General features: G+C 47.8%; 1 protein-coding gene across 5 annotated transcripts in view; it reads right to left on the bottom strand.

Moving 5' to 3' along the window:
• CHD9 (chromodomain helicase DNA binding protein 9) overlaps window positions 1-25,369 on the bottom strand; it is a 2,197,083-nt gene that overhangs the window by 1,284,334 nt on the left and 887,380 nt on the right. For all 5 annotated transcript variants that reach the window (XM_086945174.1, XM_086945175.1, XM_086945176.1 and 2 more), the window contains one exon: window positions 4,643-4,786. In XM_086945174.1, coding sequence (XP_086801300.1) covers window positions 4,643-4,786 — 144 coding nt within the window. The remainder of the gene's footprint in view (window positions 1-4,642; window positions 4,787-25,369) is intronic.

The raw sequence follows: 25,369 nt of genomic DNA, 5'->3' as shown, positions 1-25,369 counted from the left end.
GCGCTGATAATCTGGTTCGCCACCAGTTCGCCACCAGCATCCCCTCAGTCAGCACTTCCAGGAAGTCCTCACGCTTCTCCCGAGGTAAGTGCTCTGCAAATCGCTCGAGAGAGTCCCAGAGGGCGCGGTCGTATCGGCCCAACAGCGCCGTGGCACTCGCAACTTTCATGGAGGTAGCGGAAGTACCACAGACTTTCCTCCCCGCCGAATCCATCCACCTGGACTCCTTATCCGGGGGAACCGTGGATGACGGGGTGGTAGCATGTTGCTTGCGGGCCGCCGTCACAATTACGGAGTCAGGAGGGGGTTCCGTCCTCAGAAAGGCCGGATCCGAATCGGGAGCCCGGTACTTTTTCAGCAACCTCGAGGGAGCCGCCTTCGTCACCGCAGGGGTGAGAAAAAGGGCCTTAGCCAGTTCTTCCAGGCCCGGCACCAGAGGCAGGAGAGGCCGAGACAGATGTTTTTGATGTAATGTCTCAAAAATGACTGACGTTTTCGGAGTAGGCACCGTCAAGGATATGCCCAACTTCGCAGCGCCCCTTAAAAGGACGTCATGGAACGCCACCAGGTCATCAATCGGGGACACCCTCGTGTCCGGTGACCCCAACAAGGTAGGAGAATCGTCCCTGGTCCCGGAGGACCTCGTGTGTGAGCGAGATTCGCGCCTCCTATGGCGGCGTCTCGACCTCGTGGACGATCTGTGTCTCGATCTCTCCCTCTTCCGAGAGCGAGAGCGAGACCTGCCAGCACGTGGCTGCTCCACCGGTTTTCGTGGCGAGGTCTTCCTTGGCTCCTCACGGGGTTTCGGTTTAGGGGTCCCCTTAGGAGGTACAGGCAAAGACGGCAGCGAAGTGGACCTCGGCGGAGGAACCTTGAGCTGCGGAGCGGGCCCATGCGGAGGGACCGGAGGTGGTGGTGGGTCGCCTGAAGGAAGTGGAGGCTTGGGTGGAGGATCCTCCTTCGGAACAGGGGGAGGAGTTGGAGTCCGAGATGGCGTGTACACCTCTGAGTACACCGAGCCCAGTGACCCCTTAGGCGAAGGGCGCGGAGAACCAGCCCCTTCAGCAGGTGATCGCTTCCTCTTGCGTCCTCCACTAGAAGCAGCGAGACTTCTGGGACTAGAATCCCTCTTGCGCCGTTTTGGAGAGACGGAATGACTGCCAGACGCCGACCGCTTTCTGCTCGACGCAGAGCGTCGCTTTTCTGGTGTCGAGCGTCACTTCCGCGACTCTGGCGTCGAACGCCGCCTCCGCGACGTCGACCTCCTCTTTCTCGAAGTTGACCGCCGTTTCCGCGACGCCGACCTCCTCTTTCTCGACGTCGAACGCCGACCCCTCGACGTCGACCTCTTCTTCCCCGACGTCGTACGCCGCCTCCGCGACGTCGAGCGTTCTGTCTTCGACAACGAGCGTCGCCGTCTCCGTTGTGATGCTCTCTACGTCGAGGGGCTCGGTGGGCAAGGCCGAGGGCTCGAGCCCCTCGACGTCGACCGGTGCCTCGACGGCGATCGACGGTGTCGCCTCGACGGTGAGCGTCGATGCTTGTCGCTTCGCCTTCGGCGTCGATAGGAAGACCTTGACGTCGACGAAGACGATGACGTCGACGGTGGCTTCGACGGCGACTTCTCCATGATCTTCGACGTCGAGCCGTCACGCCGTCTCGACCCGGAGCCCCGGGGAGAAGGGGAGCACACCGCCGTCATCCCTCTCGACGTCGTTGTCGATGCAATCGACATCGACGGAGACGGGAACAGTTTGCTGGACTTCCTGCCCCTGGGGAGCCCCCCAGAGGCCTCAGCAGAGGCAGAGGGAACCTGCCCAGACCCACCTGCAGCCTGCAGACGCCTCTCCTCCAGGCCAGAAAGCCTGATCTTCATCCTGTCCCTCAGAGTCCGAGCAGTAAACTGCTGGCAGATGACACAGTCCTCAGGGACATGATCCTCAGGGAGGCAGACGATGCAGACATCATGGGGATCACTCTTGGCCTTCTTCCTCCCACATGCTGGGCACTTATCAAAAAGGCCAGGCATTTTAGAGCCCTAAAACGCTTGTAACAGCACACAAGAGAGAAAGAAAACACCAAGAAAGACAAATGAAACACTTTTAGAACACAAAAGTGCCAAAAAATCCAATACACCCTTGAAACAAGGGAGAGCTCAATGCCAGGGTCCTGTAAGCAGGAGCCGGAAAAAAGAACTGAAAGTAGAGGGACCTGCGATGCATTCTGGGATACTGGGAGAAAGTTCTAGAAGGCTCTCTTAAAGGCACAGTATCCTATTTAAGCCACATAATGGCAGCCTATGGGGCTTGTCTGTCCCTGCCTTCCTCTCTATCATTCCAGAGTCTTTTTGATGGTGGAGGCAAGTTTCTCTATGTAGAAACTGGGCTGGCTGTATTATGTGTGGTGATTATTTGGTGGAATTTCTAGTTGAAGAACTGGACAGTGTAGCCTGTGGATATAGGCTGCATTATTTGTCTTTAAATTCTCTCTTAAGTGTCTTTGCAGTTTCTGCATGATTTTGACAACTTAAGAGATTATTTTTGATTGCCGGGGTCCACGCACATGGGCGGGACTATTCACTAGATTATGACTATACACAGAGATCCCCTACTACAGAAACAAGTTTTTCCTCAATCTCTAAAAATACCTTTCACCATCTACGGAAACTCCATTCATGATTTGCTAGGCATCGACAACTGAGTTCATCCGCTCTGGTGATCCAAGAGCCCCCCAGTTGTTGAACTACATGGGAAATGTCCTGACATTCCAGCCATGTCTAGAGATTAAGGACCCCACCCGGCCTGCTTGGTGCAATACCATGTGGTGGTGCGGTCCGGGAACACCTGAACCAGCATTCCCTTGATGGACAGAAGAATGTTTTTGAAGGCCTATCAGATCACTCTCCACATCCAACAACTTTCTGAGGATACCAGAGACCTTTGATCTTCATTTCTCCCAGATGGCCATCCCAGCCCAGGGGTGACGCATCTTCCACTACAGTCAGCTGTGGACGAGGAAGTGAAAGTGGTCTGCTGCTGACCCAATAACATTTTATCGGCAACCACTGCAGGTGTTTTTGCAGTTTCCTCTGGTATCTAGGCCAGGTCGGAGAGACTCCTGTGATGTTGTGCCCACCGAGACTTCAAGTCTCAGTGCAGAGCCCTCATGTGTTACCAGCAGGATACAGGAGGCCCAGCAGCCTTAGAGTCAGTCTCACTGAAATCCAGGACAGAGGCTGAAACATCGGTATGCTAACCTAAATATACTGGACTCGCCGTTGGGGAGATTAGGAAAGAAACTGCTCTGTGTCCAGAACAGCTCCGATAAAAGGGAGCGTCTGAGAGGGTGTGACTTCGGCATGTTTATAGTGAACCCCAGCAAATGGAGGAGGTCAGCTGTAGTCTTTAGGTGGGAAAAGACTGTCGGGGCGAGCCAGCCTTCAACAGCCAATCATCGGGGTAGGGAAAGACTGGAACTCCCGACCTCCGCAGATGAGCTGCAACCACCGCCATCATGTTGTGAACACCAGAGGGGCACTGGTAAGGCCAAAAGGGAGCAGAGCCAACTGAATGCTCATGGCCCACTCTGAAATGCAGGTAACATCTATGAGCAAGCAGGACAGAATGTGGAAGTAGGCATCCTGTAAATCCAATGCTGTCATCTAGTCTCCAGGGTTTAAGGCAGACAGAAGCCAAGCTAACATGAACATTTTGAATTTCTCCTTCAGGAACAAATTGAGAAGGTGCAGGTCTAGAATAAGGCGGAGGCCTCAGTCCTTCTTGGGCACCTGAAAGTAATGCTTTACCAATGGGTGTGATAACTGCTTGGGGCAAAATTGCTTTTAAATAACCTATTTGTCAACCCTGGAATAATGGTGTAAGAGATTATGATCAAGCTATTTTATTTGTATTGCCTTGTATGCTCTTTATAGACAATTTATTAAACTGGTCTTTTCAAGATTGGGTATATCTTTGGTGGAAAAGGTTCGACTATTATGCTTTCTCAACATGAAATCAAAGGTTTAAAATTGACTTTACTAGTTATTCACGTTTATATTAAATATGCTCAAATACACTTGCTCTATGTAACAGTAAGGATTTTTTTTCTAAAGAATTAATACAATTAATTCAATTAACAAAAACAAGCACTAAGTATAATAGCGTTGGGTAGAAGGATTAGACGGCAAGGTACCCATTGACAGAAAGCATATGGGCAGAAAGTAGCGATTGAGGTTCAGAGAGAGGGTATATTGACATTTTAATAAACCTGGGCCATGGTATTAAAGCATCAGACTGGCAGGTTTGAGGCAACGTGGAATCCATGTCCAAGAACCTGCCAAATCTGGATTTGCCCATCACAACCTAGACCAGTAGATCTGTTTATTTTGGCTGCTGTGATTAGCTAGATTCTGAATACAGGTGTTTAGCTGATTGGAGAAGGAACAGTAGATGTGGATGATTAACACTGCACTTCTACTAACTATCCTTTGTTTAAAAAACTAAAAGTACTGCCTGCTGAGAAACTACAAATTTCATTATTAAGTATAGAATTCATACACTTTCCGTGTCCTGCCTTCTCAAAGAAAATATGACTTTTTAAAAAACGATAAAACATGGTTGTGTAAACAAAGCAACTTACACACCTGTTCTTCGGTCTTAAGGTCCCCAAATTCTTGCATGAAGGTTGATTCTGAAGGAAACCGCAGAGGCTCAAGAAAATTAAGAAGACTGAAAAGTTCTTCCACAGTGTTTTGTAGTGGTGTGCCCGTCAACAACACCTTGTGTTCCTATTGACAATCAATGTTAATTGAAATTATGATTTAAATTACAAATCAATACAAAAACATGTAAAACCACTGTAAAATACAGTAAAACAAAGAAAATAAGTATAATGTTGTGCAGACTACAATGAAAATACGGGAAAATATACCCAATTTCCATATAGGTAACTTGATTTTAATGCTCAATTTTACAGTATGTGGGTTGGCATCTACCTTCAGAGTGTTTTACATATGGTGCATTAATTATAAATCAAACAAGCTAATCCTATATCACCGATTTGTGATCAAGAAATATTAATAAGCCCAAAGGTTGCTTGCGCGTCTTGTTTTTTGGCTAGAGGAATTTGAAACAATATTATACTAAGATGCACAGCAATGAACTTGAAATACAAACATTACCCATGAATGGTTGTTTCATATGAAATACGGGAAATTAAATATTTAATGAGGCTTTTATATATCACAAATAGATCCATTTGGGTGACCTTTAAATAATCCTGGTATACAAAAAGCACAAGTTACTTACCTTCGGTAACGATATATCTGTAAAAAACAGTAGTTAGTGATAGATTCCTTACCTCCCCAGGCGTCAGACTGGATCCGGAAAATTTTGCGTGACAGTACCCCTGCGCGTCGGTAGGCGTCGTCTGCGGCTCCGCGTCCATCGTCTGCGCCGGGATGAGGTCTGATTACTTAGAAGCCACCCCCGCACGCTGACGTAGGTTCTTATACACAGCTTTTCAGCGCCAGAAACAAAAAAAAACACTGGTGCCATGAAACTAAGGCCCTAAAAGGGGTGACCTTAACCCTAGATATCGGTTCGCAGAACAGGGACGATGGGTGGGGTGGTAAGGAATCTAATACTAACTACTGTTTCTTATAGATATATCTATACCGAAGGTAAGTAACTTGTGTATCTGAAAGAAACAGGTTAGTATTAGATTCCTTACCTTAGAATAGATACCCCAGCAATACCAACCCCAGTGGTGGATCTGCAAACCAAGATCACACCAGAAAGTCCAGGAGAACAGAACGGCCAAACAAGCCGTCCCTCGGGACTTGACTGTCCAGGCAATAATGCTTAGTAAACATGTACAGCGAGGCCCACGTGGCGGCCTGACAAATGTCTTGCAGGGGGACACCACGTCCCAATGTAGTAGTGGCTGCAGTTGCTCTAGTGGAATGAGCATGCAGCCCCACCGGAGGTTCTTTTTTAGCCAAAGAGTAACAGAGGCTTTGATACATGAGACGACCCAGCGGGAGATAGTCCTCTTATGCACCGCCCAACCTTTCTTGGTGCCAACGACCCCAGAGATGGTCATCCACCCGGAACTGATGTGTGCGATTTTGAGATAAAATGAAAGCAAACGTTTTGGGTCCAGACGGTGGAGCCTCTCTGGAAGGATGTGGAAAGAAGGTGGGCAAGGTAATAGTCTGCCCAATGTGAAAAGCCGTAACAACTTTTGGCAAAAAGGAAGGACGGAGCCTGAGCACAACCATGTCCGGATGGACTGACAGAAAAGGAGGCTTACAAGAAAGAGCCTGGAGCTCAATCACTCGCCTAGCGGAGGTGATGGCAGCCAGGTCAAGAGACGAAGAGGGCAGTTATGAAGAGGCTCGAAAGGAGCACACATGAGAAGTAAGAACCAGATTCAAGTCCCACTGTGGCATCACAAACTGAATAGGAGGGAAAAGGCGTGTAAATGCCTTTGAGAAATCTATTTACAACAGAGGACTTGAAAAGAGAAGGCTGATCAGGGAGCCTGAGAAAGGCCGAAATGGCAGTAAGATAACCTTTGATAGAGCCCAGAGATGAGCCTTGCCGGGCTAAAGAAAGAAGGAACAAAAGGGCCTTGGAAAGAGATGCAGAAAGGGGATCCACAGCCTTTGCTGTGCACTATGTCACAAGTTTGTTCCACCTGCAGGCGTATACCGCCTTAGTGGAGGGACGCCGGGATGCCAGAATGACATCACAAACTTCAGGTGGCAAGTCGAAAGGAATCAACTGCCGCCACTCAATCTCCACGCAAAGAGGTGTAGACTGGACCTGTTCGGTGGAGAATCGTCCCCTGCTGCTGCGACAGAAGATCCTCCCGAAAAGGCAATCTGATCGGAGGATCGATGCTCATACTAAGGAGGTCGGGAAACCAAACTCTTCGAGCCCAGTCAGTAGACACAAGAATGTCTTGGGCCCAGTCGCGCCTGATCTTCTTCAGCACCCTGGGTAGCAGTAGTATAGGCGGGAAGGCGTACAACAAACCGCAACTCCACTCACGACGAAAAGCGTTGCCAAGCGAGTGTACTGCCTTGGAAATTCCAGCGTGCAGAACTGATGACATTGCGCGTTCTTTACGGTGGCGAATAGATTTAACCAAGGCTCTCCCCACTGCTGAAAGAGACCTTGCACCACGTCCGAATGAAGACGCCATTCGTGATCCATCATGCAACTGCAGCTGAGTTTGTCTGACCTGGCGTTCAGAGAACCTGCCAGGTTTGAACCACCAGGAAAACACCTTGATGTTCAAGTCATGTATAGAGGCGCAAAGCCTCTTGACAGGGTCCACAACCCCACCCCGCCTTGCTTGTTGCAGTACCACGTGGCGGTGGTGTTGTCGGTGAACACCTGTACTAGTCTCCCCTTGACCGAGGGAAGGAATACCTTTAGTGCAAGTAGGATCACCCGAAGCTCCAGAAGGTTGATATGGAGCTTTTACTCCGCCGGAGTCCAGAGGCCTCTGATCTCTGCCTCTCCCATGTGGCCAACCCATCCCAGGAGAGACGCATCCGTCACCTCTGTAAACTCCAGTTGGAGTTGGGAGAGGGATCTGCCGTTGAGCCAATGCGGGTCTGTCAGATACCACTGCAACTGTTGTACAGTGTCCTCTGAGATCTGGACGTGATCGGACAGGTCCCCCATATGCTGCGCCCACTGGAACTTCAGGTCCCACTGCAGAGCCCGCATATGCCATCTGGCATGACCGATCAGCAGGATGCAGGAGGCCATGAGGCCCAGTATCCTCAGGGTCACTCTGACCGAAACTCGGGACAAGGGCTGAAAGATCGTAATCAGAGCCCAAATATCCTGGACTACCGGTTTGGGAGGATAGACCTGAAACTGCACTGTGTCCAGAACCATTCCGATTAAGAGAAGCTGCTGAGAGGGAATCCGGTGCGACTTCGGCACGTTGATGGAGAACCCCAGCAAATGCAGGAGGTCGGACGTAGTCTGGAGGTGGGAGACAACTGTCTAGGGCATGCCCGCCTTCAACAACCAGTCTTCGAAATAGGGGAAGACTGAAACCCCTGATCTACGCAGATGAGTTGCGATCACCGCCATCACCTTTGTGAACACCCAAGGGGCGCTGGTAAGGCCAAAAGGGAGCACGGTGAACTGAAAGTGCTCGTGGCCTACCGTGAACCGCAGGGAACGCCGGTTGACCCGCAGGACTAGGATGTGTAGGTAAGCATCCTGCAAGTCCAGCGCTACCATCCAGTCTTGTGGATAGAGAGCAGACAAGACCTGAGCCAAAGTGAGCATCTTGAATTTCTCTTTGCGGAGGAAGCGATTGACGTTCCGGAGATCTAAGATAGGACGCATTGTCCTTCTTTGGCACCAGAAAGTATTGGGAATAGCAACCACAACCCACTTCTGGTGTCGGAACGCACTCAATGGCCCCCTTGGCCAAGAGGGCCGCAACTTCCTGCTGAAGCAGCACCAAGTGCCTCCTCCGGACACTGGGGCAGCACTTGTGCCACCGTATCCCACAGAGAGTGGGAATAACGGCCCAAGAAACATGTGGTGTGTTCACGAACCGCAGAACTAGCAGAAGAAAAAATCTCCTTTCCAAACTGATTCAGTTTCTTCGATTCCCTATCCGGTGGAGCGGAAGGGAAGGCAGTCGGGAAAGTAGAGGCTTGGACAACCAAGCTCTCAGGGGTGGGGTATTGGGAGAGGAAAATGGGGTCACTGGGAGCCAGGAGATGGTGTTGAGCCACGTTCCTATCCACAGGAGCCCCTGTGGTGGGCCTGCACCAAGTGCCCAAAAGAACGTCAGAAAGTGCTTTGTTGAAGGGAAGCAGCGGCTCCGCAGAAGTTGCTGCTGGCTGAAGCACTTCTGTCAGGAAGTTAGTCCTGACAGCCACAGTAGGGAGCACGAGGTGCAGGGCCTCGGCCGCCCTACTCAACACCACCGCATAACTAGCACCCTTCTCTGTAGGCACGGTAGGAGGAGACAGCATGCCACGGTCTGGTGAGGTATCCAGACCACTGGCTTCCCCAAACTCCTCTGCCCACTCCTATTCAGACTCACAATCGGCTGCGAGAGCGTCCTCAGACCCCTCCCAGTCCTCCCCTTCCTGCTCAGGCTGGTGTATCGGCCTAAAATAAGGAGCTGGGACATGGGGATAAAAATCCCCGAGCGGCGTAGAAAACAGCATCGATCGACGCCGGGCCGGCGCCCACTTTGGAGCCTCGAGGAGCGGTCGACATCGGTGTTATAAGGTCAAACAGCGTCGCCCGGATCCAGGAGGGTCCTGCCGCGCTAGAGCAGAGAGCGAAGCCGGGGCCAGAGCCAATGGAGGTGAAAGTTGAGGACCCCCAGTCGGGGCCTCAGGGCCCAAAGGCACACCAGCGGGACCAGACGTCCCAAAGAGGCGAGCCATGAGCGACAGGAATTCCTGTCTTTGGGCCGGAGTCGCCGACGAACCCGGGAAAGGCGGGTAGGCCGGCAGTGACTGCATAGGCTCCGCCGGAGCCGTGGGGAGGCACCACCGGCACCCTCAGTCGCATTGCGCGACCAGCAAGGGGAAGTCTGAGAAAGAGGTTGTTTCTTCGACTTCTTGTGCTTCGCCTTACCTGACCCAGAGTGTGAAGTCTTTGATCCCGAAGACCGATGGTGATGACTCCGCGCACGGTCCCTAAACCTCCCACAGGACCAGGACCTCGAACGGCGCTGAGTCGACTCCCAGGCTTTCAGTAACTTTCGGGACCGCGCCCACAAAGTTTTCGGCGCCATGACCCGGAAGTCGGAGCACAACTTGGGGTCGTGGTGGCGCCCCAGGCAGAAAAGACACTCGGTGAGGGTCTGTCACCGACATCATACGGTGACAGTCCTCGTAGGACTTAAAACCGTTCATCTTAACTGCACCAGAAGTCAAAGACTCGGTGAAAATATGGAGAAAAAATGCCTCAAAAGTTGACTGGGGGTTCCCGCTCTTCCCAGATCTGTGCTTGCTGGCGCAAAAAAAGAAAACAGATGTCAGCGCGCGTGGGCGGTGTCTAAGCAGCGTCATCTCGGTGAACACAACGCCAACGACAGAAGCGGAGCCCCACGACGCCACCCACCAAGGTTATTTACAACAAGGGGTGGTGAGGGACAGAGTCTCTGAATTAAGCAGAAAGCTCTCACCCAGTCAAGAGATCAGGGCTAGATCCAACACCGTTTTTTAGCTCACTGCACCATCCCAGTTTCAGAACCTGGCTGTATGCAAATTAGTCTGTTCCTGTCCCAGTGCATGATGGGAACAGGGCAAACAAAACTACAAAAGCCAATTCTTACACTGGGAAGGAAACAAGCTCCCGGGGACCGGTTTCTGGCATTACAGCCGTCTTCGGCCCGGTTTGCTTGAATCCTGATGGTGCAATGAGCAAGGGTCTCAGATCTGAGAATACCCTTCCACGCTTAGGGTGGACAAAAATATTTACAACAAGGGGTGGTGAGGGACAGAGTTTCTGAATTAAGCAGAAAGCTCTCACCCAGTCAAGAGATCAGGGCTAGATCCAACACCGTTTTTTAGCTCACTGCACCATCCCAGTTTCAGAACCTGGCTGTATGCAAATTAGTCTGTTCCTGTCCCAGTGCATGATGGGAACAGGGCAAACAAAACTACAAAAGCCAATTCTTACACCGGGAAGGAAACAAGCTCCCGGGGACCGGTTTCTGGCATTACAGCCGTCTTCGGCCCGGTTTGCTTGAATCCTGATGGTGCAATGAGCAAGGGCCTCACATCTGAGAATACCCTTCCACGCTTAGGGTGGACAAAAATATTTACAACAAGGGGTGGTGAGGGACAGAGTCTCTGAATTAAGCAGAAAGCTCTCACCCAGTCAAGAGATCAGGGCTAGATCCAACACCGTTTTTTAGCTCACTGCACCATCCCAGTTTCAGAACCTGGCTGTATGCAAATTAGTCTGTTCCTGTCCCAGTGCATGATGGGAACAGGGCAAACAAAACTACAAAAGCCAATTCTTACACTGGGAAGGAAACAAGCTCCCGGGGACCGGTTTCTGGCATTACAGCCGTCTTCGGCCCGGTTTGCTTGAATCCTGATGGTGCAATGAGCAAGGGTCTCACATCTGAGAATACCCTTCCACGCTTAGGGTGGACAAAAATATTTACAACAAGGGGTGGTGAGGGACAGAGTCTCTGAATTAAGCAGAAAGCTCTCACCCAGTCAAGAGATCAGGGCTAGATCCAACACCGTTTTTTAGCTCACTGCACCATCCTAGTTTCAGAACCTGGCTGTATGCAAATTAGTCTGTTCCTGTCCCAGTGCATGATGGGAACAGGGCAAACAAAACTACAAAAGCCAATTCTTACACTGGGAAGGAAACAAGCTCCCGGGGACCGGTTTCTGGCATTACAGCCGTCTTCGGCCCGGTTTGCTTGAATCCTGATGGTGCAATGAGCAAGGGTCTCACATCTGAGAATACCCTTCCACGCTTAGGGTGGACAAAAATATTTACAACAAAGTGGTGAGGGACAGAGTCTCTGAATTAAGCAGAAAGCTCTCACCCAGTCAAGAGATCAGGGCTAGATCCAACACCGTTTTTTAGCTCACTGCACCATCCCAGTTTCAGAACCTGGCTGTATGCAAATTAGTCTGTTCCTGTCCCAGTGCATGATGGGAACAGGGCAAACAAAACTACAAAAGCCAATTCTTACACTGGGAAGGAAACAAGCTCCCGGGGACCGGTTTCTGGCATTACAGCCGTCTTCGGCCCGGTTTGCTTGAATCCTGATGGTGCAATGAGCAAGGGTCTCACATCTGAGAATACCCTTCCACGCTTAGGGTGGACAAAAATATTTACAACAAGGGGTGGTGAGGGACAGAGTCTCTGAATTAAGCAGAAAGCTCTCACCCAGTCAAGAGATCAGGGCTAGATCCAACACAGTTTTTTAGCTCACTGCACCATCCCAGTTTCAGAACCTGGCTGTATGCAAATTAGTCTGTTCCTGTCCCAGTGCATGATGGGAACAGGGCAAACAAAACTACAAAAGCCAATTCTTACACTGGGAAGGAAACAAGCTCCCGGGGACCGGTTTCTGGCATTACAGCCGTCTTCGGCCCGGTTTGCTTGAATCCTGATGGTGCAATGAGCTTGGTAGTTTAGTCTGCCCTGTTCCCATGATGCACTGGGCCAGGGACAGACTGATTTGCATATAGCCAGGTTCTGAGCTGGGATGGGGCAGTGAGATAAATAACGGTGATGGATCAAGCCCTGATCTTTGGACTGGGTAAGAGTGGTCTGCTTAATTCAGACACTCTGTTCATCACCACCCCCTTTTCTGAATCGTTTTTGGCCACTATAGGTGTGGCAGGGTATACTCAGACATGAGTCCCTTTCTCACTGCTCCATCAGGATTCAAGCAAGCCGGGCCGAAGACGGCTGAAATGCCAGAAACCGGTCCCCGGTAGCTTGTCTCCTTTCTGGTGAAGAATTGGCTTGGTAGTTTAGTCTGCCCTGTTCCCATGATGCACTGGGCCAGGGACAGACTGATTTGCATATAGCCAGGTTCTGAGCAGGGATGGGGCAGTGAGATAAATAACGGTGATGGATCAAGCCCTGATCTTTGGACTGGGTAAGAGTGGTCTGCTTAATTCAGACACTCTGTTCATCACCACCCCCTTTTCTGAATCGTTTTTGGCCACTATAGGTGTGGCAGGGTATACTCAGACATGAGTCCCTTTCTCACTGCTCCATCAGGATTCAAGCAAGCCGGGCCGAAGACGCCTGAAATGGCAGAAACCGGTCCCCGGTAGCTTGTCTCCTTTCTGGTGAAGAATTGGCTTGGTAGTTTAGTCTGCCCTGTTCCCATGATGCACTGGGCCAGGGACAGACTGATTTGCATATAGCCAGGTTCTGAGCTGGGATGGGGCAGTGAGATAAATAACGGTGATGGATCAAGCCCTGATCTTTGGACTGGGTAAGAGTGGTCTGCTTAATTCAGACACTCTGTTCATCACCACCCCCTTTTCTGAATCGCCACCCACCAAGGTGCAGGGGTACGGCTGACGAAAACTTTCCAGATCCAGTCTGAAGCCTGGGGGTAATTCTAAGGTAAGGAATCTATCACCCGACAAAATATTTGCCGGGGCAGGAGCACCCCACCAGGTGCCACACGGAGGCGATAAATGAAAAGAAGCCAATTGGCACGTTCCTAAACGGCACAAACTGGAAATAAGTAGAGACCATACCTGGCAAAACTGAGTATGTGGGGGGAAGGGAGGGGGTGAAGAGGACGGTATAGCATTCACGGAGTAAGATTTTGCTCCACTCAGACTATCCCAAAAATAGCGTAAGGCGGAGTCAGTTTGAGAGCCAAACCAATATTGACCATCAAAAGGTATGTCCACCAAGGCGGACTAAACAGCCTCAGAGAAGCCAGAGGTGCGTAGCCAGGCACGCCGGCGAAGAGCTACTGAAAGGGCCATGGCTCGTCCAACGGAATCTGTGGTATTCATGCCACAACAAATCAGCAATTTAGCCTCATGATGGCTATCCTGAATCAGCTGAGTAAGAGTGCCCCAACAGGCATCACAGACAAAGGGGAGAAGGCACAAGACCGAATCCCACCGCACATGAGAAAAACATCCCAAAACACAAGTTGTATTAAGGGACCATAAGGCGGAGCTGGTGACAGAAAAGAGGTAATGACCAAGAACATCTAGATTTCCTGTCTGGAGGGACGTGAGACGTGGCGCTGATTTCGAGGGAGGCTGTAACAGCCTGAATTACTAAGCTGCACGGAGTAGGCTGACGGAAAAGGTAGAGCTGTGGGGTAAGGATGGTGCCTAGAGCTATAGACCAGTAAATGAAGGCACTTAAAACGGGTTTATCTTAAATGCCCATCAGAATAGCAAAGAGGGCTTCACTGAAGGGCAGCACAGGTGCAGTTCTCATCTGGCCCTTATGAGGCGCCCCAAGTAGGTGATTAATGGCCACCTCCACAGAAATAAGCTGCAGCACCAGAACCACAGCAACTCTACGCAAAAGCTCATTAAAAGCCGAGCTAGACTGGGAAAAGAAATCAGGTCCAAGGGTGGGGAAGAATCAAGACCACTAGCCTCACCCAGGTCAGACAACCAATGAAACTACGAAGGAGACTGAGATATGTCAGGTATGTCATCACATTACCACCAAAATACATGTGTTCCAAGGGTCAATTAGCATGGGGCTTCTCTGAAAGCAGAGGAAGGTAGCCCGAGAATAAATGTTTCAATGACACCTATCAGCATTGGTGAGGAGAGACATAGTTGGGTCAATCGGTAACGTCAAAGGAGGCATCGGCAGATCCAACAGTGGCATCCCACGTGGGAACCGCGAAGGGCTGCGCATCAGAGCCCAACAGAGGTCGATCATGGATTCAGGAGGTCCACACTGACACAAGAGAGGTCCCATCGGTGTGGAGTCAGTAAAGGCTTCACCGACCTCCTTGGGGCCTAAACAAGCATCAGAGGGAGGCTAAGAACCAACAAGCATCAGGATAACCAATAGGTCTCGCCTTTGGAACCATACTAGTGTTTAGCCAGGGATATTGGCAATGTTTTTAAGGTATGTTGTAGAGCAATGTAGGAGCTGCTATAGAGCGCAAACTCGACCCGAAGGTTTTGGTGTGCTTTACATGAGCACTAGTTACGTTACACAAGGACACTTTAATGAGCCTGTGCACAGGAGTAGGATTCTGGAAATTGTTGTGTGCGGTGGCCACATACCCGCTGTCAGCTGCTGGGGCAGAGCTAACCAAGCTTTTATAGTAACCACTGTGCCCCACTTGTAGTGCAGCACAACGTCGGTCAACCTTACTCTCCCCTCCATGATCTCAAAGGTCACAAGTGTATTCACAGGTTAAGTGGTTTATAGGTCTTCAAATAAAGCAGGGGAGCCAGGCTACCACTGCTCATTACGGCACGGTCCAAGAAATATAATCTTGATTTCAGAGTACATAGCCCTAAATGGCCACACAATCTTCCACTTATCAAATGCTCAGCAAATATATCTATGCTGGGGTAATGAGTTATGACGGACCAGTGGCTGTCCTAAGGTGGAGAACGAGTCTGCAGCAGTGCCCCCCGTGAGCTGCCGTTTCAGCAACCACTCCACCCTTCGGGCGAGTCAACGTCGAGGTGTGAGCTGCAGGAAGAGTTGTTCAACTTCATTTTTAAATGAAAATAAGTCATGCATTTTAAATACTAAATGATACTAAGTGGTCATAAATTGACTGAAGATTAAGCTAGCCTACTGCTAATGCATCCATTTTTTTGCCTAAAAATACAACTAAAAGTACTAAAACATAAAAAAACAATGTGTGGGGTTATATATTTAAGACAGTGGTGGTTACTATCCTCTGACTTTCTTGCAACAGTTATTGGGTAAGATTAGTCCATCAATTCCCTTCGGCAGTACAAATTCATGATACCATGGCATCTTTTTTACTTTTGTATTGTAATTATGGCATCTACAGAAACGGAATTAAACTAGCAAACCTACTTTTTGATGGTCACAGTAGGCAACTTGTTTACTCATAACTACCACAAAATTAGATTTTTTTCTCCAAAATGTTCTCTATTTCATTCTGGGTTTTTCAAGCACTAAAAAGATGTATTCCCGGCTTTATAATTTGTGTGGGGGCCACACAGCCACAAATGATGTAGTCCTGCGGACAGAGTACTCTGCGGGTACAGATGAGGGCTATGCTGCTGAATGGTATAGCCTTTATTTAGCTCCAAAAACACCTAAATATTGTTGATGAGACCATTTACCTCAGCTACTGCACCGCGCAAATACATCAGACATGTGTTTGTGGTGGGGGAGGCGGAACTGGATGGTTTTCTCTGCACGCGCTAGCCCTTACTGAAAAACTTGCACTTGCATGTTTTGCGCGCAGCCTTCAGCCCTTCTTATTCGTAAACAAAGCCATTAGTCTGGGAACATAAACAATTTGTGCTATAATTCATGATCTTCAAACTCAATCCAAACAGCGGTGCTAATAAACACGAGCCTAAGAAATGCAAAAGCAGCCAGCTTTGCAAATGTAAATGACAAGCTTGCCAGGCCATTACAACTACAACTAGAGCGTCTCTGCATCTGATTACAATATACGCTAGCGACATTAAACAGCCCTGTGACAAGACCATAACTAAATAAACAAGCACAGCCGCTGAAGTGAAAGCGACTGCGCTGTGTTTAATTAGTAACCTGATTCACAACGAGGGAAGAATGCAATTGCCAGCCTGCGCGCCACTGCTCTCTCTCGAGAGCAAAACACTGGGAAGTGCACCTTTGTAGAAGAGGTGGGACATGCACCCGCCTTTGGCCATTTGCGTGCCTTCAATATTGAATGACACAAGCAAAGGCCAGTCTAATTTGTGGGAGGAGTCCGACCCCCCGGAGAAGTTTGGAGTGCTCACAAGAAGCCTCCCATAGAGCAGCACATGTGCGCTGCGCTAGGGTTGACCTAAAAATGGCATGAAGGAAGAGATAGTAATCCCTCATATGAGCCAGTCGCCCGATCCCAGGAAACACTGGAAGGCGCAGGAAAGATTATGGCTCCGATTCTGAAATCGGAGGACTAGGAGGCGTGCAGAGACATTGTGTGTATGCGGTAAACTCAGGGAAGGCTGGTGCGCCAATCATCTACCAGGCAACAGTGAGGACTTTGGGAGCTGGCCTTTGAATAGTCATCTGAAGCAGAAGAGGACTGCGACCAACGTGGTGTCTTCGACCACTGCGCCGCTAACAGTGTCATGTGGTGCTTCTGCAACGCAGACAACTGAAGTTGAAGACATGAGCAGCACCGTTTGGAGTTTGGGTGCGAGCCCACACACCACATGCACACAGCATGAGGGTGCTGAGTTGACATCGTAGACCACAGCATTCCTAAGATAACCAGAAGAAAGCAAACCAAAGATGGCCAGAAGTTCCATTTTCCAGATCCCTGTGGAGGCGCGGAAAGGAAGAAACCGACTTCAGGGGAGAGCTTACATGGACCCTGTAGACGTCACATCCGGTGGATAACTTTGTTATCGAGTCACTCAACGGCCCCTACCAACGCGCATAGGTACTGCTGTAGAACGATTTCCGGATCCACTCTAGCACCTGGGGATAATTCAAAGGAAAAGAATCTGTAGCTAGACATCTCTATCAGATAGGATATTTCAACCTGCTCTCAGACAAAAGTGATAATTTATTACATGTAATAAGGTAACCCAACGTTATTCTATGGCAGAGGTAGGTCTTACAGTAGTGAAAACTAATTTGAGTTTTTCACAACCAAGACATATAAAACTTAAAAGGTAATGTGCAACATTTTTAATGCAATGTGGCCTGCCCAATGGGCTGTTTAGGGTCTACCCGTAGGGCGACATATATATAAAAGATTTAGGCCTGCAAATGGGTTTATTAGGCAAAGTCAAACTGGCAATTTAAAACCACACACAGGCTGCAATGGCAGACATGAGGCATGTTTTAAGGGGCTATTCAAGTGGGTGGCACAGTAAGTGCTGCAGGCCCACTAGAAGCATTTCATTTACTGGCCTTGGGTATATGGTGTACCACTTTACTAGGAACTTCTAAGTAAATAAAATATGTCAATATGTCAAATCAGGTGTTAACCTAAGCTTTGGGGAGTGAGCACAAGCACTTAAGCACTGGTTAACAGTGGTAAAATGCACAGGGTACTAAGGCCAAAAAAACAGAAGTGAAGAAGGGAAAAATGCTTGGGGGTGACCCTGCAGAAAGGGCCAAGTACAACAGCTGGCGAGATCCAATTCTAAATCTTTGGTGTGTTGCCCGTGAAGGATTACTTCAACGTATGGGATACTTTTGAAGAGAGGGGTTCGGAGAGTAAGCAAGTTAGCTTCAGAACTCAATCAGAGAACGTTAGTTTGAGGCTCAGTAGTTTGGTGTCCCTCGGTCAAGAACCTTGTGGATAATGCACACTAATTTGAATAGGCTTCCGGCTTCAATGGTCAGCCAGTTGAGGGAGATTAGTATGGATAAGGTGTGGTCAAATGTTCACAAGTTTGATACCAGTCTGGCTGCCAAGTTAAGTTCTATTATTAAAGGTTCTAATTACATTTTGGGAGTGCCTGTTAGAAATGTATTTTCATAGTCCCATTTTGTGAGGACAAGAATTGGACAATGGTCTTGAAATATTTGGCAGTAACAGGTTTTTTCCAGAGTCTGATTTGTTGTTGTGCACTCCTTGAAAGAACACTGATGCATGCATGTATAGGTTTTTGTCTGGGGTGAAGCTCTGAATCGGTCTCTACAATGGTTCTTTTATAGTCAAGGAGGTTTGAAGCATCTAGCAGATGTATATAGAGTGAGACTATACTGTTTTGAGATCAGAATGGATTCTGTCTTATGTGGGTTAAGTTTGAGGTGTTGTTGGGTCATTCAAGATTGCAACTTCATCAATTCTACCCAATGCTTCTATTGTGTCAGGAGAGGAGGCCTTCAAATAACAGTCGGTGTGCATGGAATAGAAGTGGAATGAGAAGAGGGGGGTCGGGGGGGGGGGGGGTCAAGTGTTCCATGTATACTTTGGAAATAATTGGAGAGGATAGAGCTTTGAGGGATTTTGTATTCAAGGGGTGAGGGAATAGAGAGGTCATTTGCCAATTTTAGGTGTTGGGACAGATCTCAGAGGTAGGATTCAAACCACTATAGGATTGAGCCCTCTAGGTCCAACTGTTCCTTCAGGATATTTAGCAGAGGTGGGCAGAGCCAATCACTGATCAAGTCAAGAAGGACAAGCAGGCAGGATTAGCACTAGTGTACAAACGGGAGCATAGCATCAGTTCTGTGCAAGATTGAGGATTCTGTGCTACACCTTGATCGGAACCCAGATTGGTGGGGACTGAGCAGGTTATCGCAGGTTATTTTCTTTAATGACAATACTTACTTGTTTCCTCCACACAGATTTTCAAGACTTCAACAATAAATGGGGATTTGAAACTGGATGTTATTTGTACAAAAGGTCTTAAGGATAGGGGAGATTGCGAAAATCAATATGTAAGTGGATATGAATATGTATCTTTATGCTTAGAAAACATATAGTATATAAAACCAACAGCTTCTGGGTACCGCATGGTACCTGAGCAATGTTGTATTAATCAGCAAGCAGCGTTGAGTAATTTGTAAAGAGGCAAAGGATGAAGCACTGTGTCAGGCCTGCTATTTAGAAAGAATAGCATACCTCAAATTCAATAGAGAAGAGTAGAACATCTGTTGCAGCTGGACAAAAAAGAATTGATCACAGAAATAATTTAGAGTAATATATGAGGTTTTCATACCAATACAACTTCAGATATTTTTACTTCTTTATTTTTGGGAAGCTGGCAGCAAACATATTGTTGACTGACACTGGGTGGAATGAGTTTAAAACTTATTTCATCCTAAAGAAAGAACCTAATTGTATTTTCTACATGTCCTCTCCTGCTTACGTAAGTACCAAGTGCATCTTAAGACCCTCAACATAGAGTTAGGTTTGTTGGAATAAAATGCTCTGCAAATATGAAAAAAGAAAAGTTCCTTACCTTTAAACCTATTTCACAACCCTGGGTTTTAATAGTAAAACCTAACTTCAAATTAAGAGTACAATATTTATTTTTTTAAAGCACTTTTATATATATATTGTATGACTAAGTCAAGCAATGTAGTCTGTCTTTCCAATATACCCAAATTGTAAGGTGTAAAATAACCACAGTTCCTTAAAGCAATTTACCAAGATCAACTGTTCCATCCATCTCTGCAGGGTTTGTAAGCAACTTATTTTTAAGTGAACAACATGTAAGGACTCTACCTAGTAAATTGTTTTCTTTGAACCTAACAGCAAGGAGAGTGGTACTCAAGGTGTTAAAGAACTCAAAGAAAATACTAATTATGCACTAGTATTAAAAGTAATTACACTTTCCTAGTGCATCATGGGGCTTCTTTAATATTGATTAATAGTAGAACAGAGTAGCAAGGTCATATCCAAGCAAATACAAAATTGGCTACTGAGGAGACGTAGTCTTACAGGTTATGTCAGGAGGCCTGGCCCTTGAGTACACCTACGATTACATTAAGAGTTTATACAGTAGTGCCTGGCAAAGCTGCGCGTAAATCAAGTTGCTGGTTTACACATTTGTTAAAAGGACTCGTTTTAGGGGCAGCTTCAACCCTATAGAGAATGAACTCTGGCCTTTCACAAGAGAAGCGGATTAGCAGTCCAATAACACAGATACACATTAATAAAAAATTACTTCCCTCAGGACACAATATTTCTGGCAGATACCTGATCAACAAAAAAAAATCACTTTCAAGCTCCTCACACACAACTACAAAGCCCCGCACAACACATTACCGGCATATATGAACCACCGCCTCTCATTCCACAAACCCACCAGAAACCTCTGCTCCGCCCAACTGGCCATGGCCACCGCCCCATGGATCCACAAGACCAGGACCAGAGAAAGGTCCTTCTCCTACCTAGAACACCCTGCCTCTCCACTACAGGCAATCTCCGTCACTGCCCAAATTCAGGAAGGATCTCAAGACCTGGCTCTTCGTTAGAACCCCAGTGACCAGACTGATCAGCAGCTACTTCCCTTCCTACATGCCTGGAGACCATCACAGGTGAGTAGCCAAGCTATAGAAACTATGATTGACTGATACCTAATCTTCCCAAAGATTCTCCACCTCCGAAACATCCCCAGGCACAGGATTGCTCTAGAAACTTTTTCCACACGAATAGCTCTTCAGCATCACCAGGTGGAGCCATGTGGGCTCAATTGAGACTCTGCCGATTCCACATAACAGAGTATACAAGATGACAACTCAATCTGTTATCAATAGCTCCTGGTATTTTTTTGCATGCCCAACCGAGGCATTTGGAAAGGAACTGAGAGAAACCATGATAGCAACAATATAGGAAATTATGAGTTGGCATACTGTGGTGGCTTGTAAAATGAACTCACCGGGGAGAAGAGCGTGTTGATGAATATGCAAAAAGGTTATATAACCATTAGTAGTTTTGCTACCGAAGGCAAGTAAGGAAAATGTTATGCATCTGTTCATAGTTTGTAATGTTGGTGATTCACAAGCTTTGCCTACTCCGTACATGTAGTGTTGGGCTCAGACGTTTGCAATTTGCTTTTCTCCGAAGAAAGGCATTAGAGTTGCAGGTTGCACTGTGACTCAATTCGTAGTTGGCCTTAGTAGAAAAGCATATGGGTACCGACTCTTTCCTGTTTGCACCCCGGTTAGACTAGTACAGAAAGACGAGTTACCACAGTATTGTGCACATGTGGACAGTGAAAGGTAGTTAGTTAAGAAGAAAGATCTGCAAGTAGAGCCACACACTTCCGGGAAGGATGATGAGCACATGAGAAATCTACAGCACTACAGGATACAAACAGATTCCTACAGACTAAGTAATATTTTCAGTTGTAGCACGTACTAGTGTAGTCACACAAGTTCTGCATAGACAATAAAATAGTACTTAGACCACCCTCCCCTTTACAAATGTTTGCTACAGTGTTGATGAATTCCGATGTGTGAAATAAAGTCCTTATGACAGACTGTCCAAACATTGCCTGCTGCTGGAATGGGATACCCATACAATACTGCTTAGTAAACGTGTGTTGGCCTGCCCTACATATGTCACCTAGTGGGATAATGCAAGGAAAAGCCATGGTTGATACTTTTTTGTGTGTAGGGTGTGCCCTGGGATAACAGGGAGGGCTCTTTTGGCTTTGTGATAGCAAGTTTGGATGAACTTCATTATATATTTTGAAAGGCTGCCATTAGAAATAGGCTTGCCCATGTGGCTTTTAGTAAAGACTAAGAAAATGGCAAAGGCTAAGAAAAATTGGCCAGCCTTGAGGAAGGGCTTTGTCCAATCAGTGGTACATGAGATCCTGTGACATCTAGGGTGTGAAGGTCTCTCTCTTCAGTGGAATATTGTTAAGTAAAGAAGACTGGGAGCTCTACGGTTTGCTTGAGGTGAAAGGGGGAAACCACTTTGGGCAGGCATGTTGGGTTGGTTCTGAGTCCAAACATCTCCTTGTGGATTTGAATGGATAGTTTCTGTAGTGAGGGTCTGTAACTCAATGCGCTAAGAAATATTATGACTACAAGGAAAGTTACTTTCCAAGTTAGAAACTTGAGGGCAAGATTGTAAGACCTCAAAGGGGGCAGAGGGCCCTCATGATCCTGGCAAGGACCATGTTAATATTTTACAAGGGAGAAGAGGAAACCCTTGGAGGGATAAACCTTTTGAGGCACTCAATTACATTTTTTAACAATGAGGAAGGAAAAAGGAAAGAGTGTTTCCTGGTTGCATGTAAGCAGCTATAGCTGCTAATTGGAGCCATATTGACGTGTGTGCACAGTCTGATTTCTATAGCTGGGGTATATAATTTAATTTGCTTTACCGTATACTTGACAGGGTCCAGGTGTCTGAGGATGCAAAAATGGACAAATCTTTTTCGTTTTTCTGCATAGCAGGCTTGCATGATGGCCTGAAAGACTCGTGTAAGATGTCCATACTGTCCAGCAGAAGGTGCAGGTAGTCACATTCTAGGGGTTTTGGAGGAGGTCGCTTCATCGAAAACTTCCCAGTCTGGCCATGGATAGTCTTTTAGCCTCGCGTCCAATGTCTACTGCACCCTTTGGACAGTTGGCCTTTCAGTGTCGGAGTTGCTTGTCAAAAGAGTCTTTGATGTCGATGAAGGCTTGGCAGTGGACGATGGCTTCGGCGCTAAAGGGGCCTTCAGCTTCGAATGGAATTGAGGTTTGTGAAGGGTCTTGGGGCTCCAAAGCCACAGAGGATCAATGTCCATGAGAGCTTTCTCAGCTGCGATGCGCCTTTGGTTAGTGCAACTTAAAGGCGGTGCAGGCCCAGAATGCTGCTAAGACTTTGATATGGGGGTTGACGCCCCACGCCCCACCCTTTCCAGGGCTCTGATCTGTCTCCTCGGGAGTCCTCTTTAAAGATGTATGTGAAGGCCATTCTCACAACCGAAGTGGATGTCTTTGTTTGAGGGCCCGTGGTGGCAGAGGTTGTGGGAGTCTCTTCTTCCACCTGAGTCGATGGAGAAGGCCAACTCAGGAAGGGGAAGGGGCTGAGGGTGTGGAAGGTGGAGGTGAATAGCCAAAAGGCCAGAGTTCACACCTGTCTCAACATGAAATGGCACCTGCTCTACGAAGATGTCAGTTGTGTCAGAGGATTGCTGCAGCATTCTTTTGATGAGTCAGCACCTCTCCTGGCAGTATCAAGGGTGGAATGGAAGGAGAGGCATGTTTTGGTCGGGAGATAGGCAGAGCTTACAGACCTCCTGATGGTCAGGCCATAGGTACTTAGGACTGGAAGGGAGTCCTTTCCATCACTCTATGTGCGTTCTAAGCAGCTGGAAGGGCGCCCGTTCCATCACCCTATGTGCATTCTCTGCAAAGAAGTCATAGATAACGAACTTGAAGAGGGCCCAAGGCAATAGAGATTGGGAGTCAATTGACAGGAGTCAGGCTCTGAAGGTCATTGACAATAGCAGACGGCAAAGGCTTTTTCCCCCCTCGATGGCAGAAGCTGAATTAGGCTGTGTGGGCTCGAAGAAAACCTGGACAACAAGTCCAGTCTTCGAGCCCCTTTGGTACATGTCCGAACGCAATGGTGGAAAAAAGCAATCCAACATGGAATCGGTACCCATGGGCATTGCCAGCTCTATTACAGTGCATCCCAAGAAAGCTCGACAGAGCAGGCAAAAGGGTCCCAAGGGGAAGTGGTGCACTCGACCACCATATTTACATTTCTGGCTCTGTCAAAGCCTAGCTGATCATCCACTGTCCTGTTGAATTTTAACAGGCTACTGCATGGAAGAGTCCAATCCACGCAGCCCCTTCTCCTCTTCATTGCGCTGAGGAGCAAGAGAGAAAGATGGAACAGTAGCAGACTGATATGTGTGAAAAACAAATACCAGCTTTAGCAGAATAGATGAGCTAGTGCTACAAACTAATTTATCTGGTTAGAATAAAATGGCTCGTCGATGTACACAAAGCCCAAAGGTACACTGAAGCTATAGGCTGATGTTTTTGCCATCTACCAGACAGCTTTTAGACTGAAAAGTTGCAGTAGGCAACTGTGCATCAGCTTGAATGGGGAAGCCATGAGAAAAGTAAACAAAATATTCAAATACCACTAAGGAAAACTAAGCAAAGTGGAAAGAAACAAACACAATGAACTTTTAAGAAAATGGGCCACTTGTGCAACTCAAACAGAGAAGAAAACAAGGTGAATATTGTAAACAAATAACCTGTAACAGTATCAACTGCGGGACCTTGCTGGGCAAATTACAGTGTGAAATGCAGATCAGAATGCCCAGACTGGAATCGGTCAATCCTGCCAACTCATACCACAGAATAAACTTGTTCAGGCTACAGAGAAAAAAGGGATCTATGGCAGGTTGCTCTCAAGCTAAGATGACACCTAGAACTTCAGATGGTAAAACTTGCTGTCATTTCCTCATGTTAGCAGCGTGCGGATGTTATTACATTTTTTCTCTTCTGGAAAACACCTTTTAGATTACACAAGATAATCATTTAGGAGTCAATGTGTGTGATAATTAAGAATGCAGATCTTTTTCTCTGCAACGTGATAATTAAGTTTGCTCAAACATATTTACAGTATTTAGTCTGATGCAGACTTCTGTTCTAAAAAACGTAGTGAATTGTGAATGAAGTTTCATTAAAAGCTGATAACTAGGATTATTCTTCAAATATTGCAATATTTCAGAGTAAAAACAAGTAAAAGGGCAAAACACTTTCTGCAACTGTTTATTCTGAAAAGTTAAATAATCATATGACATTTTAACATACTGTGTGAAAGGTAGAGAGGAACTTTGTACCAAATGTATGAGAAGGTCATAGAATTGCATTCATCTGCTTTAGCTGAAGGCTAAGGGGAAGGCATTCAGGCTTCACTTGCTGTGCTCATCAGCCCAGCTGCAAGCCCAAATCCAGAACAGCAGGCATTGCTATTTTAATTAACATAAATCCTTGGTGGGCGTGGCCAAGTTGGCAGCGAGGTAGGACGCATTGTTCAGAGCTCCTACCCGCCGTCTGCCTAGTGTGGCACCTACAGGGCCCCAGGGGGCTCAGGTATAGTTTGGGGGGGCCGTCTGCGGAATCCCCTGATGAGACTTCCCTTACAGTTGACCCGAGATCCCACCGCAGGCGACTATCGCACCGGCCTCGAGGGGACCGCGAGGGAGGCGACCTGTCCTTCCCCTCGCCGACGCCAGGAAGCACCCAGCTGCTTTACAGGC

The sequence above is a fragment of the Lissotriton vulgaris genome, chromosome 12 (assembly GCF_964263255.1).
Source record: "Lissotriton vulgaris chromosome 12, aLisVul1.2, whole genome shotgun sequence".
Taxonomy (NCBI): domain Eukaryota; kingdom Metazoa; phylum Chordata; class Amphibia; order Caudata; family Salamandridae; genus Lissotriton; species Lissotriton vulgaris.
The sequence above is the reverse complement of the archived record's forward strand: the minus strand, read 5'-3'. Positions and strand labels throughout refer to the sequence as shown.